The 15,127-nt window shown below is 37.7% G+C and overlaps 1 protein-coding gene across 2 annotated transcripts in view; it reads right to left on the minus strand.

Annotated features, from left to right (window-relative positions):
* The window catches only part of LOC149018770 (Mitochondrial transcription termination factor family protein), a 54,479-nt gene extending 39,879 nt beyond the window's left edge, over positions 1-14,600 (minus strand). The window contains exons 1-4 of one of the 2 annotated variants that reach the window (XM_089152917.1): positions 13,966-14,600; positions 13,312-13,358; positions 12,461-12,563; positions 11,922-12,167 (exon numbers count right to left, since the gene is read on the minus strand). In XM_089152917.1, the coding sequence (XP_089009043.1) occupies positions 11,922-12,167; positions 12,461-12,563; positions 13,312-13,358; positions 13,966-14,532 (963 nt within the window). In that variant the 5' untranslated portion in view covers positions 14,533-14,600. Of the gene's footprint in view, positions 1-11,921; positions 12,168-12,460; positions 12,596-13,311; positions 13,359-13,965 lie in introns of both variants that reach the window. The other variant, XM_089152918.1, reaches the window with a different exon arrangement.
* Positions 14,601-15,127: the final 527 nt, after the last annotated feature.

The raw sequence follows: 15,127 nt of genomic DNA on the forward strand, positions 1-15,127 counted from the left end.
CACTTGGCACACCTTTTCTTCTATTTTAACCTTTAAGAAACACCAAATTCAAGCTTTTTTGTATTGGGCACACTTCTTAACAAAAGGCGCAGAAACACATGGGCTTGAAAGCTGGCCAAGGCGTTATCTGGGAGCAATCGAGTTATTTGACTCAAAAACATAGAAACCCCTTTTGTAAGCCTAAATCTCCATTGAACTCTTGTTTTGTGCGCAAACTAGTGAGAACTTGCTCTAGAGAATGAAGAAGAAGAAGGCTTGTTTATCTCAACGGTGAGAATCAAAGGTTTGTTCATCTCATTTCATTTCATTCAACCAAATTCGCAGGAGAAACATTGTCAGGGAAGTGCTCTTCATTCATGGGTACTGAGTTAAGACCTAGCAGCTGTTGGTTCGATCTTTGTTTCATGAATGTTTCTTACGTGTTGCTCTGATTACCTTCCTTTTCAGATCTGATCATCTTGGCTCTCTTCAGCATAAGAAGATAATTTTTTGTTTCATTGTACAACCGTAGGGTTCTGGTTTTGTTTTTTTACTTCTGTTTGAAAATATGCACGTGTTCCCATGGCCTTCCATGTAGTTGCTCAGGACCATAGGGTTCCGGGTTGATCGAAGGTGTGATCGATCTCTTGTTCCAGGTCTCTGTAAACGAATTTCTCTTTTTAGAATAATAAGTTCCACAGGACCTTCCACGTTAGTTGCTGGGTGTGCCAAATCTCTGAAAACTTATGCTTCCTTAGATCAGGTTGTCACTGTTTCTATCAAGTTGCATCAATGGAACCTTCCTTCTTTTTAATTCTATCTTTCAAATTTTACATCAGAAAGCATTTTTTTAATTTGGGTGGTAATAGCTTTGAAAAGGAGGAGAAAACACAAGCTTTGGCAGTAATAAAGAACCATCATTTGATTCACCAACCATAAACATCCACCAAAAAGATACAACTGTAAGGGTATCTGTGCATATCAAAGCTTCACAGTGAACCATCAACCATTTCCCCTACTTGTAATATGTCTGGTAGAGGAAATGGGTTCTTATTCAAGTCACCATCAGAGCCATTTCTTCTACTTATATTGGATATCCAGGCACTTTTTTCTCTCCTTTCTCAATTGAGTAAAACAGCCATTTCAGTTACAGATCACTATGATTTCTCTTCTTCTTCTATTTTCTTTTTTCTTTTTTCTTGCTATGAATTTTCCATTTGTCTTTTTTTGTCTTTTCTCTCTGGATTAGATGGTTCCAACTAGATGACAGGTGTCACTTTCAGATCCATTTTTTTCCTCTTTGACTTATAATGACTTGGGGAGGAGGGAGAGGAGTGGGGGGTCTGATGTCTTAATAGTGAAGCAAAGTTCTTCCCTCTTCAGGGAATAGAAAGAAAGAAAGAAAAGGTAACAGAGTCCACACTCTAGCTATGTGATAGATAGATAGTTATCTACTAGTCACACTGCTAGATAGTTATCTACTAGTCACACTGCCCAAAACACTTCATCTCCTTCCTATCCTTACTACTAGTTGATACCCCATCAGCAATAACAAGTAGAGAGGGTCCACAAATTTGATTGAAGTCCTTAATCAACCTTGGACTCTTTACATTGATGAAGAAAACATGTAAAACAGGACTGAACTGCAGATTCCTAATCCAACTTGACAAAGGATTGTCAATCACTGCCAAAACAGGAAAACTGGATCTAAACATCCATAAGAGACCAAGCCTTGGAATTGCATTAAACTACAAATGAAGGTCAGAACCTTGGTGGTATCTTGATTCAGAATGATAAAGATCTCAAAGCAGGAAGGAAGAGCTGTTTTCTCTAGACTCAGTTATGGTGTATATCTAATATAACTTAATTTACCTGAATTCTTGGGTGAAATTAAACCTCTTGATACATTGCAATCATGCATTCTCCATTTATATAAATAGATAGATGTTGCCTTTGCTCTTACTTTTCACTATGTGGTCTGTCCATTCTTATATGCTGGCTAGAATTGGGTCGTCTACATCTCTTTAGATCATCTATGAACTTGGCAGTCTCATTCATGGTGTGGTGGTCTGGTTTGGATTTTGGCATCACATTGTTTCATCCTATACAGCACCATTTGTATTGGGATTTTTTAAGAACTAATTGCACAGAGAAACTTGTTAAAGCAAATATATTATCTCATTGTTATTCTCTTCAGTACTGTTTTTGTTGAAGTAATGGGCTGTTTTACTGTTCACATGAACAGCATTATGCCTTGATGCTTACTTCTTTTTTTAGATATGCTACTCTACTTTCTATTTCTAGTGTAAGAATCTTGCTACATAAGTTTTGGGAGTTTTTAGAAAGCATAGTTTCTAATTTTTGCTAGTTACTAATTTCAAAACTTTCATTTTTCTATACTTTCTATTTTGGACAGATTTAGGAAGAAAACAAAAAATTATGTCCATGAGTTGTACTCTTTATTTCTTTTTTAGAGGACAAGTTTCTTGTCTCTCAAGTTGTATGCTAAGCACTTGAATTCTATAAATAAAAGAAACTTGCAATTCTAGTTTTACTTTAGCTAGAATTGCAAGCTTCTTTTGTGGTTCTCTCTTCTCTCTTTTCTTCCTTCTTCTTCTCTCTTTCTTTTCTCAAATTCAAGCACTGTTTTGGTTCTTTAAAGCTTGATTTCTAACATGGCATCAGAACTTTTTTGAATCAAAACAGTGTTGTTCTCAGTGTTCTCTTCTGAAGTTCACTTTTTTTTTTCAGTTTTCCTTGGCGTGCAGCCACCTAATGCTGTATCTAATGTACTGTTAGATCAGGTTATTCATGAACTGATCTTCCTACCTAATACCTTACCTTTACACATTCCAAAACTTGGATTAAATCCAGATTTGCTTCCTACCTGCATTACTTTTTTTTTTCTGCATCCTGAAATCCCCTTTCCTCTATTCAGACCTAAGGTTTGCAGAGTTCTTTTTACATTCTACTTCAAGTTCTAGAAGGCTGATTCAAGTGATATCTACTTCAGTTTAATGTCTTCAATTACAAGTGACTCAACTATGAGTACGGCTGAATCTAAAGGACCTCAAGGAGATCATGTCAATGTTCAAATTACTTCCATCAAACTAGAAGGAATTTCTCCAGAAAAAAGTTCTTAAGGAGAAAATTCAGCCTTTACTACCTTTCGCAGAAAGGGACATGGTCGTGGAGGAATTAGTAGATCTTCTGGAGGTCGTGGTATTCAATCCTCCAACAAGACATCACGGTTATGTATTCATTATGGTAAAACAAGGCACTTAGTGGAAGCTTGTTGGGCCAAACATGGAAAGCCAGAGTGGGCAAACCAACTTGCCAATCATGCCATTTCCGAATGGTAGTACTTATATTGGTAGCAACCAACGATAAAGGTTCTATATCTTCTTCAAGAGACTTGTCTAAAACTCTAAGAGATGATGTAAGCCAAATCCTTCACCGACTGTAAAATATTGAGACCGACGCTTCCACATCCACTGGTATTTCTGCTGCGACACTTTCTCACGTAGGGAACACAACACTTCTCACTTCTACTCCAACCTCTTGGATCATTGACTCAGGAGCCTACTCTCACATGACTGGTAAGTTGTCGCTTTTTAACTCTTTTTCTAAATCTAATAATTCCGTTGTCATAGCTAATGGGAGTTCCACACCTATTCTAGGCTTTGGAAGTGTTTCTCCTACAGCTTCTCTTACTTTGTCATCTGTCCTTCATATTGCAAACTTTTCATTTAATTTATTATTTGTTAGTCAATTAACTAAAGCATTAAACTACTTTGTGACCTTTACTCCCACTTCTTATGTTTTCCAAGACCTTCACACAAGGAAGACAATTGGTGGAGGGTGTGAAAGGAACGGACTTTACTATCAGAAATTCAGAACTATGTTGCCCCTGTTGCAGCTCTCTCTAACAATGGTGTAAATGCTCTCCAGTGGCACTATCGTTTAGGTCATCTGTCTTTAGTTAGATTAAAGCTTTTATTTCCTTTTTTTAAGTTAGTGTCTAGATTAAATTGTGAAGCGTGTGAGTTAGGGAAGCATAATCATGCCACCTATCCTACACGCTCGGTCCCTCTTAGTGAGTCTTTGTTTTCTCTTGTTCATTCTGATATTTGGGGTCCTTGCAGAGTTAGTAATAGACATGGTTCTAGATATTTTGTCACTTTTGTGGACGATTTTTCTCATCTTACATGGTTGTATCTGTTAAAGGATCGAACAAAATTCTTAACTACATTTAAAAAATTTATTCATGAAATTCAAACTCAATTTTTCTTCCTATTAAAATTTTTCGGTTTGATAATGCTTTAAAATACATACAACATGATATATCCACCCTCTATAATTCCCTTGGAAGGATTCATCAAACTAGTTGCTCATTCACTCCCCAACAAAATGGAGTGTCTGAATGCAAAAATCACCACCTCCTGGAGGTTGCGCGAGCTATTCTGATTCAAATGATGTTCCCAAGAATTACTGGTGTGATGTTGTTTTGACTACTGATCATTTAATTAACCAAATGCCTATGATTGTACTTTCTGAAAAATCTCATTTTTCAGTTGTTTTCCTAAATGGAGAACCTTCTTAGTTTCACCCAAAATTTTTGGTTATGTTTGTTTTGTTCATATACCACATCCTTTGGATAAGCTTTCCCCCTGTTCTTTTGTACTTTTCTTGGGTATTCATGTACTCAAAAAGGTTTTCGTTGTTATGATCATGTTCATTGTAAACAATTTGTAAGTACGGATGTGACTTTTTTTGAAAATACACTTTACCCTAGTCCATCTATATCTATTGAAAATCGTGTTTTAGATGTTGCTCCCACTATTCCTTATATTCCTTTTGTGGTTCCTTCCATTGACAGTGTCCCTCTACATGTTTATCAGCGGAGACGTAAGTTGGCAAAGTGCATTGTGGTTTGTGGATAGTACTGCTCCTCCTGTAATTACTAGTGATTCTCCCCTAGTGGAGATTAAAGCTGGTTCTATAGATGTTTCCACTTCATCCTCTCCGCCAGTGGATTCTTCTAATGGAGATCCTATGCCGACTTCAAATGACTTACCAATTGCTTTAGGGCCTGTTTGGTTACATGAATCTAGAGATTTCAAATCTCTAGATTCATGAATCTAAGAATTATACCCGTTTGGTTGTAAAAATCTATAGATTCATGAAATCTAGAGATTCACCTTTTTACACTAAAAACGTGAATTTGTAGATTTATGGGTAAGGGGTGAAATCCAGAGATTTCAAAAAACCTATACATTTGCACATTCACAAAAATCACGTCAATCAAATAGTTTTTTAGGATGAATCCACAGATTTCATTCCACAACCAAACATCTAATTTTATAAATTATAACTCCATAGATTTGAAATCTATAGATTTGAAATCTCTAGATATTTGAAATCTTTAGACTCATGTAACCAAACAGGCCCTTAAGGAACAGTTTCGTACTTGTACTTTACGCTCTGACATTGCTTACCTTGTTTACAATTTTGAATCTATTTCTCATCTACCTCCTCACGTCCGTTGCCTTGCACTTTCTCTATTTTCTATTCATATTCCAACCCATCATACCGAGGCCCTTAAAGACCCTGGCTGGAAGGCTGCCATGGATGTGGAAATAGATGCTTTACAATCTCGTAATACATGGTACTTGGTAAATCTACCTCCTGGAAAAGATGTGGTCTATTATCGGTGGGTGTATACTGTTAAGTATCATTCTGATGGTACGGTTGAAAGGTTAAAGGCTTGCTTGGTGGCTAAAGGCTATACTCAAACATACAGTGTGGACTATTTTGAAACTTTTTCTCCTGTGGCTAAACTTAATTATGTTCATGTTTTGATTTCTTTAGTTATGAATTATGACTGGCCTCTATTTCAACTTGACATAAAAAAATGCCTTCTTATATGGTGATCTTCATGAAGATGTTTATATGGAGCAACCTTCAGAGTATGTTGCTCAAGGGGAGGATAGTGTTCGTGTTTGCAAACTTCATAAAGCAATTTATGGCCTTAAACAATCTCCACGAACTTGGTTTGAGAAATTTAGCAAGACTGTGGAGTCTTTTTGGATTTGTACAATGCTATTCTGATCACTCTATTTTTGTTAGACGACAAAGTGGTTGTGTTATCATTATGGCAGTTTATGTTGATGATATTATTCTTTCAACCAATAACGTCGAAGCCATTCATGTAGTCAAAGCAAACCTACAAAAGTGTTTCCAAACCAAAGACTTGAGTGATCTATAGTATTTCTTGGAGATTGAGGCAGTTTGCAGTAAACAAGAAGTTAGTTTGTCACAAAGAAAATATGTCTTAAATCTTTTGACTAAGATTGGCATGCTTGCTTCTAAGCCTAGCAACATTCCCATGGACCCTCAATTAAAGTTAGGACGAGATGATGGTGATTTGTTGGATGATGTCCATCATTACAGGAGTCTTAATGGGAAACTTATTTATCTTACTGTTACTCGTCCTAATATTTCTTATTTTGTTGGTATGTTGAGTTAATTATGCAATCTCCTAGGAAGGCTCATTAGGATGCAACAATGTGAAATCTCCGATATCTCAAGAGTGCGCCCAGGAAAGGGCTCATCTATTAACCAAATCAAAGTATGGACTTAGTCACCTTTTTTTATGCAGATTGGGCTGGATCTGTCACTAATCGCCAGTCTACTCTAGGTTATTGTACCTTCCTTGGTGGAAATCTTGTGACTTGGAGGAGTAAGAAGCAATCCACTATTGCCCAGTCTAGTGTTGAAGCTAAGTATAGGGCCATGGCCCACACTACTGCTGAATTAATGTGGCTTCGTTCCTTATTCGAAGAGATGAGGTTCGCAGTTTCTGCTCCAATGAAGATGTTTTGTGACAATCAGACTGCCACTTACATTGTTAGTAATCCAGTGTTCCATGAGAGGACGAAGCATATAGGTTGACTGTTATTTTTTGCATAACTCAGTCAAGAAAAAGCTTATAGAGACTCCGTTTGTTAGCTCTACCAACCAGGTCGCTGATCTCTTCACTAAAGCTCTATTTTGACCCAATTTCCATTCTATTTGTTGCAAGCTGGGCATGGGAGACTTGTATGCTCCAGCTTGAGGGGGAGTATTGAAGTAATGGACTGTTTTACTGTTCACGTGAACAGTATTATGCCTTGATGCTTGCTTCTTTTTTTTAAGATATGCTACTCTACTTTTTATTTCTAGTGTAGGAATCTTACAACACAAGTTTCAGGAGTTTCTAGAAAGCATTGTTTCTATTTTCTGATAGTTACTAATTTCAGAACTTTCATTTTCTATACCTTTTATTTTGGAAAGATTTTAGGAGTTAGAATACTAGAAAATTCTGTCCATTAGTTGTTCTCTTAATTTCTTTTTTAGAGGACAAGTTTCTTGTCTCTCAAGTTGTATGCTAAGCACTTGAATTCTATAAATAAAGGAAGCTTACTTTAGCTAGAATCGTAGGCTTCTTTTGTGGTTCTCTCTCTCTCTTTTCTTCCTTCTTCTCTCTTTTCTTTTCTCAAGTTCAAAAACTGTTTTGGTTGTTTAAAGCTTGATTTCTAACAGTTTTACTGGGCAATATGCTTATATGTGAAACTTTAGAAGGAATTTCATTCAATGAGGCAACTTTCTCCTCTAATGTGAAATAGGCAGACCATGATCATTGATGGGTTTCACATAACAGGCCAACCATAGCCTTATTAGAACTTCCATATGCAGTGATCTCCAATCTCTCTGCATGGATTCCCATTATTGCTGTTTTTATAAGTTTGGATGATTTTTGGGGTTTGTTATATTATATATACAAGGGTAAAATTATATTATGGGGTCAAGGTTCCTAAGAGTTTCTTATAAACTGTCTTTGTCGAACAAAACTTTTGATACCTGATATTACATTGAACATGTAATGTTTTTTTAGCTGAATCCTAAGCTCTAGTGGAAGAGCACCTAGATATTATCCAGGGGATGATGGTTCGATCCATCAGGTTTCTCCCACCTAGCTTTCAAACTGAAAATAGGAACTTCTGTGACAACTACTCAATATATTGAATAAACCACTTAAATTTCTTACATAAATGGCAATGATATTATTCAGATGTAGTGTCTATTTTACTTTTCAAATCCAGTGCTCTGTTTTGGTAGCAGGGAAAATAGAAGGAATGAGAAGTCAAGTTTGCCAATATGATAAATATTTTCCATGGTTATGCAGCCTTTTATGAACAAGGCACATTTCGACACAGCTAGAGGCATGTTCATTAGATGAACTTGTTGAAGTTTAAATATTTAACCACATTGTATGTCATTTTTTGTAAGTTTAAATATATAGGGTTTAACCACATTGTGTGTAATTTGTTTAAGTTTAAATAAATGTGTCTACCTTCTTTATTTGGTTTTATAAAAAAGGAAAATGTGCCCATTTTACACATGCCATACAAGTTTCTATTTCTTTTTCATCTCAAAAATGTGCCCATTCTGGTGCAACCATACAAGATTTCAACACCTAGAAATGACAAATGGGCACAAAAACATGAAAAATGGTTTCTCGCCCATTTCTTATGTTGCCATACAACCTCTAATTTTGCAAGTTGTTTTTTATCTAACAGATTCCTTTTTAGTTTGTTACTAAATTACTAAATTGATGAGTTGCAAAGGGAATCTAACCAGATTCCCTAGTTGAGCCTAATTAAGTTTCCTAGGTTAAGACCAAATCTATTACCCTCAAGGGTAAGGCTGTTTAAAGCCCCCACCGTGTTGAAAACAAATCAATTGAAGATTAATAGAATTTCAGAGACATGGAGTTGTGGGAAGCTAGCCCATGACCTGGGTTGAGGGATTAAAGAGTTTTCTGCAATTTCAGCATTGTTCTTCAGCTCCTTCAAGCCAGCAACAGCCTTCTTCAACTCAATCTCAGTCACCAGTCCCCAACCCAGTTCCCCTCTGGCCCTCCCCTACCCCATCGCAAGCCCCCACTTCCCTCTTCATTCCGTTGTGGCAGCGGCACCCCACCCTTCCCCCTCTTCTCTCCCACCCACAAGCCTTCCCCACCCCAACAACGAAATTCTAGCAACCCCCTCCCCCCAGCCAGAGACCTTCCCCAACCCCTTCCCCCTTCCCTTTCCTTCTTCTTTCCCCTTTTCAATTTGCAGCAGCCAAGAAACACAAGTGCAGAGTTTCTAGAAAAGAAAGAAAAAAAGGGGGGGGGGGGAAAGAAGAAAAAGAAGAAGAAGAAAAGAAGGCCAGAATTTCAAGAAAGGTCAAGAAAGGCAAGAAAGGGAGAGAAGAAATTCAAGAATCATTCATGAACCTTAGTAAAGTCCCATATTTTCATCCTATTTATCCCTAAACCTTCCCAAGACCCAACCGCAAGATTTCCAACCGCTTTTCCCCTTTGCCACGAGATCCTAGCCCTTCCCCTTGGTCTGAATTTGATCCTTTGCTAGTTTCTCAAGTGATCCCATCCCATATTGGTTGTTGTTCGGTAGTTAAATCCTAAGTTTCCCCAATTCCATTCCACTCCACACAATCCTCAAACTACATCGTGGGTTATAATAATTGAAGCAGTCTTCCCAAGGATTGGTTATTTGATTGCTGGCTCACAATGAGAGGTTCCTAGAGAGAGCCCAATTTTAGGGTTTTGATATCAAAATCCCTAAACCCTAGAATCTGGGTTACATCAAACACGTGAGAAATGCTTTTGGTTGTAACCAAATGCAGCCCCCCCTGGCCCTCTTTTCTCTTGCCTTTACCCAATGTTTAAGATTTCATCTTGCCTCGGCATCTCAACAAGGTTGAAACAGCTGAGATATCAAGATTTTGCCGAAACTTTCAGCAATGTTTAGGTGGGTTTTAGGTGCTTTTTGGGTCTACTTTTTTGTGCATAGCCTAATTTGAGGACAATAAACACAATGGCAATGTTACTTTTTACTAAACCTAACACAAAGTAGTGCTCTAAATTTGGACATGCCCAGTTGTATGCAAACAAAACTAGATCATGTGTTTTCACAAATGTAAACAAGGATACACAAGAGAACATTGAAACTTCCATTAAAATACAAGAAGGGTTATTAAAAAACAGTCAAATCTCAATTACAATTATAACCCCTGAAATTCTTGAAATTTCAACGAACTTTCCGAAATTTCACCGAAATTTTGTCAAAATTCAATCAACTAACTCAATTTCATTTCAGCCCCTATTTCATCCTAGATAGGTTGAGACAACCGAAATTTTGCAAAATCTCAGTGAGATCTGCAAAATTTTGTAGATTGCCTCTACCTACAGTTTTGTCAGGTCCCATTTGTCCACATTACTTCTCAACCCACTCCCTCTCCAATGCCCGACCTTACTAGCCTCAACGAGCGACCTTGTCGCCTCACCCATTCTCCTTGGCTCAACCAAACTTGGGCTTTATCTTTCCCCTATGGTCGACCCTTACTGCTGACCAGCCTATTGACCGTCCTTCTTCCTCTGATCCTCCCCAATCTCCTATTTTCCCTCTTCCCTACTTTGATGCTTATCATTGGCACACACCAACATTCTTTCAGATTTGAAAAAACGGCCCTACATTATGTATTTCTTTCCTAATGTGGGAAGCCTTGCCTCTAAGCATGGATATCAAAGGGCATGCCCTTCACCAGTGGACACAGAGAGGGCAAGCAGATGGATTCGAATAGATGCATGGGTATCACTTTTCTAAGAATATCGCATAGGGATCAAGGCAGCAGAAAGACAGACATCATTCAGTTGTACAACTTCTTTTTGGCTTTGGCCAAACACTTTATTCTTGGGAATCTCTCTAATGAATCGGACTTTCTCTTCATACAGCACGCACAATCCTATCCTCAAATTCAACAAAATATAGGTGAAGAATGGGTGATAAATCTCTTCAGCCTCCGTTCTAGCTTCCTTCCCCACCTACCGCCCTTCTTCTTGTGTTTCGAGATAGCTTCACTTCGAAGGAGTAAGGAATGTTCCAATTCAGGTAATCTATTACCTTATGCATTCATGGGTTCATAAGGACAATTGTCTCTATCCACATTCCACATACCACATCGTACAAAACCGTTTCATCCTCCTTTATGAATTTGAACACAATTCTGACCTCCTTTGGACCACCTTTAGTCTGCTGAAGAAGCCGATGGGGAAAGGGAATCAAAAGAACCAACCAATTCCAGCTCATGAATTCTGGGTGGGTCGGCGGGCAAATTCTTATTTGATACCCTTAAGGGAGGGATTGAGATGGGGAATAGTTTATGGCTCTCAATTATAGATATCTGTATCTTGCTCATCTGTTTCCGGTTCAGTTTGAGTAGCTTTTTATCCCAAGGCGCGATAGATGAGGAGGTTTTTTGGCTGTCTACTCTCAAGTCAAGTGAGACATTCATTTTTATACGGCCAGAAAGACAGATGCCATTTCCTTTTTTTTCTATCCACGTCAGATGAATAATTTTCAATTGCCAAGTATGGATCGTAATAAGTGCATTCCTATTGTGATTGCCATTAGTTGTCGCCTTCCCTCCATTCCCCTCCCCCCTCAATTATGGTGCTCTGTTTGGTTGGGGCTCTTTCCCTTGCAGGCCCATGCCCTCTCCTTTTTCAGCAAGGTCTAGTGACTGTCTTCTGTAGTTTTGCTTGTAGATCCCCCCCCCCTTTCTCTTTTTCTTTGCTTTGGTAATGAATCCCATTACATCTGAAAAAGAATGAGATGCAGGTGACAAATAAATTAATAGAAGTAGAGTGCATAATTAGATGGAGGAAAAAGACAATAAAATTCTGGACATGGATAATGGGATCAGACGTCCTTATCTCCAAATATGAAATTGACTCATGCGTGTACAAAAGATAATCATGGGATTACATTTCTTTTTATGCAAATCTGCATTATAAACCTCAAAATTGACACATGCAAACACAACATGTAACTTACCTTCTCCAGAGACTGTACTCTCAAAGTAATGTCCCTCTCAATGTCAAAGAAAACAATAGGAGGAAATAACAGAAGTACCACTCCGATGTGGTTTTTGGGAACTCCAACATCTTGAAGAAATTCAACCAGGGGTTTCAAATGGGAATCTACTGATAGTAAAAGAAGACGTGGAAATGATTCAATGAGATATCTGAAAGAGGCCTCCATGGAACCCAAAAACTTCAAACCTCCACGCCTAGCTTCCATCTACATCAACTCATAAAATGCCATAACGTTAAAATGGTATGGCATAGAACTAGAAGTTAAGTCAAAGAAAAAAACTGTACTATCTAAAGAAATAGTCAGCTGAGTTAAATGATCTGAAGAGCAAAAGGGGGAAGCAAAGCAGAAACATTTACAACTATCATAAAAGCAAGACATTTTTGTAACATAGTACAGCTTTTGAAAGTAAGATGAGTAAGGTTGGCAGTCCGTTATGCTTGGCATCCCAGTGAACAGAAACAATTACCCTAAAAGCAATAAGAGGCAACACATTGTACCTTTTCAAAAAATGACAAAGTCTGTTGAATATCTTCATCAGCAGCAATTGACAGGTACATCATCATACGGCGTGCATTCTTCCCAATTGAATCTTCAACATCGCTGCCAAAGAACATTTCCTTTATATATTTAACCTAGAAGCCAAATACCCAAAAATAAATAAATAAATAAATAAATAAAAAGAATGGTTAACAGCAATTGCTTTATAAGATAACTGAGTTATTTAGACCCAGATTCCAAGCTACTAATCAAATCATCACTTCAAAAATGATTAAGGTCTATGAAATAAAACTAAGTTATAGTGCGTTGTGGTCGGTCTCATAGAAACCCAGTCATTCATCTCACATGGATTGGAGTTCATCTATGATGTGGAGTCAAGCGGGTGTTGAAGCTGGCTCATTCATACTGCTCTTAGAGCTCACCAGCCATTTGGATGAGTTTGGCATGCTAACACTTGGTACCTTCTTCTTCAACTGAAGAAATCACTCCCCTGATAAATGTGTTGTAGATAAAGAGCATAGTGCCATAGCAGACAGATAAAAAACACTTCCCTAAAGGTGGGGAAAAGCAAGGGAGGACTAGGCAGGAAGGGGAACAACGATGAGAAGACAAAAGCCAAGACAAGTGATTGATCTTTGTATCCTCCATAAAAGCCTCAAGAATGTACACTCATGAGAGCAGCAAACTATTGGACCACAGCTTGATCTTAAGATAATGAGATTTCTACTCAATTTCAACAGCAACAGGGCTTCTAGTTCCTGGGTTAGACAATGTCAAATCGTTCAAAGTGTAATCTATATATCTCAGGTTTAAGTCACAGAAAAGGACTATCTTGGAATTGGCTACTTACTCCAGGCAGCACCCACACTGCAATAGAATGAAGTCCACCAAGATATCCTGCAGCAGCGCATTGGTGTCACAATCCCAGCATGATAAAGGGCAAAATTTGGAGTTATCCAATAGTGCTGGGCATTCAGTATACCAGTTGAACTAAACTTCTCAATAATGATATCACCCTCTCATAAAATAGAATTAAAAAATATAACTTTTGAATAACATAAAAAGAATAAATCTTTTCCCAATAGCAAAAACTCTCCATGCAATGACTACAAATAAAGTTCTATTAACAAAAAACTTGTCAAAATCTCCAGAGTTTGCACATAAAAAGAATCTAAATTGACAGATATGCAATGTATGAATAAAATAACCTCCCGTTACAATGTCATGAACACAGTGTCTGATTACTTACTAGTAAAGGTCCCTTCCTAATCCTAGAAAAGGAAGTCACAAAATCATGCTCAAGAAGTTCTCACAAAGTCGTAAATTGTTCAATCGACCAAAAAACTCCTGGAAAATATTTTACATCACCATAAACATAAATTAATTACTAAAGTAGTTTCCACAGCTCATTCCTGTATCTTCTTTCAAAATGACATATCACATAATTGTCATAAATCAAGGCTTGCAAAAATTAAAAAATAAGTAACAAGCTAAAAATCGATACCTTAGGAATGAGTTCAGGAAGAGTCTCCCTTGATAGATACCGAGCGACATATGTCGAAGATGAAAGGTTCAGACCAATGCTCTCCAAGAAAGGCAGTAACCCGTTATCTCCTTTCTCCTTGGCAATATAAAATACCTTCCTCTTGAAAGGAAGGCTAGCCATGTCTTCATCCTCAATCTTCAATGACTTCCAAAGCGCATGCTCATCCAAATCACGCACACCATCCATCAACATTTTAACATAATTGGGCGAATTTAAAGCAATCTCAACCGACTCCTCCTTCGATAAGCCAGTTTCTTGAATAATCTCCGAAACTGCCTCTTGTGCTTCAATAAACGATTCATCATTGGAGTTTTCGTAATGTTCGAGTGTGGAAGCTCGTCGAAGAGTATCAGAACATTGGAGACGGCGAAAAGAAATACCGAATTCAGAAGAGGATTTGACAGCACTATAGTTCTTTACATGAAATCGAAGATTGCATGAGTGATTCCAAATGCAAATTCCATCATCCGAGACGTTTGTTTTCACAGTTTTGGGGATTGGAAAGAGAATGTTACGCGCGTACATATCTCCTGTTCATCACTCGAGGAACCTTGACGGAGAAAAAGCACCTAAACCCCTCCCCACAACCCTTGTATCTCTAAAACCTCACTAAAACCTCTCGACCAATAAAATTGATATTTCAATATAATTTTCATGGATCTTCCTTTTTCTTTCTTTTTTTTTCCAATAAAGCAAAGGTTTAAGGTATCACAAGCAATATTGATACCTCGGTTTCTCAAATGAATTACATTAAAATACATTAATACATTAGCATAAGCAATACAAACTCGATACAAGGGGATGTGTCTCTTAAAATCACTTGACCGATACAATACTCGACGATACCGATACTTTAAACCTTGGATAAGACATTTTATGCTTAATAAGCTGCACTTAAAATGGTTGTCTGAGCCAGACTCTCTTTGGGCTCGTGTGATTAGAGGAGAATATTTCTCCAATTCATTCATATTCAACCCCAAGACCCTCAAATCTAGAGGATCTCGCACTTGGAATAGCATTAATTCCATTTACAAAAAATCAAAAATGGCCAGCATACAGATTTCTCACATAACCCTTGGGTCCCTTTGCCTAGAAATTAATCAATTCCATTAGCCCAGCT

The sequence above is a fragment of the Hakea prostrata genome, chromosome 4, assembly GCF_041222555.1.
Source record: "Hakea prostrata isolate BN-2017 chromosome 4, UWA_Hpros_2, whole genome shotgun sequence".
In the NCBI taxonomy this organism is placed as follows: domain Eukaryota; kingdom Viridiplantae; phylum Streptophyta; class Magnoliopsida; order Proteales; family Proteaceae; genus Hakea; species Hakea prostrata.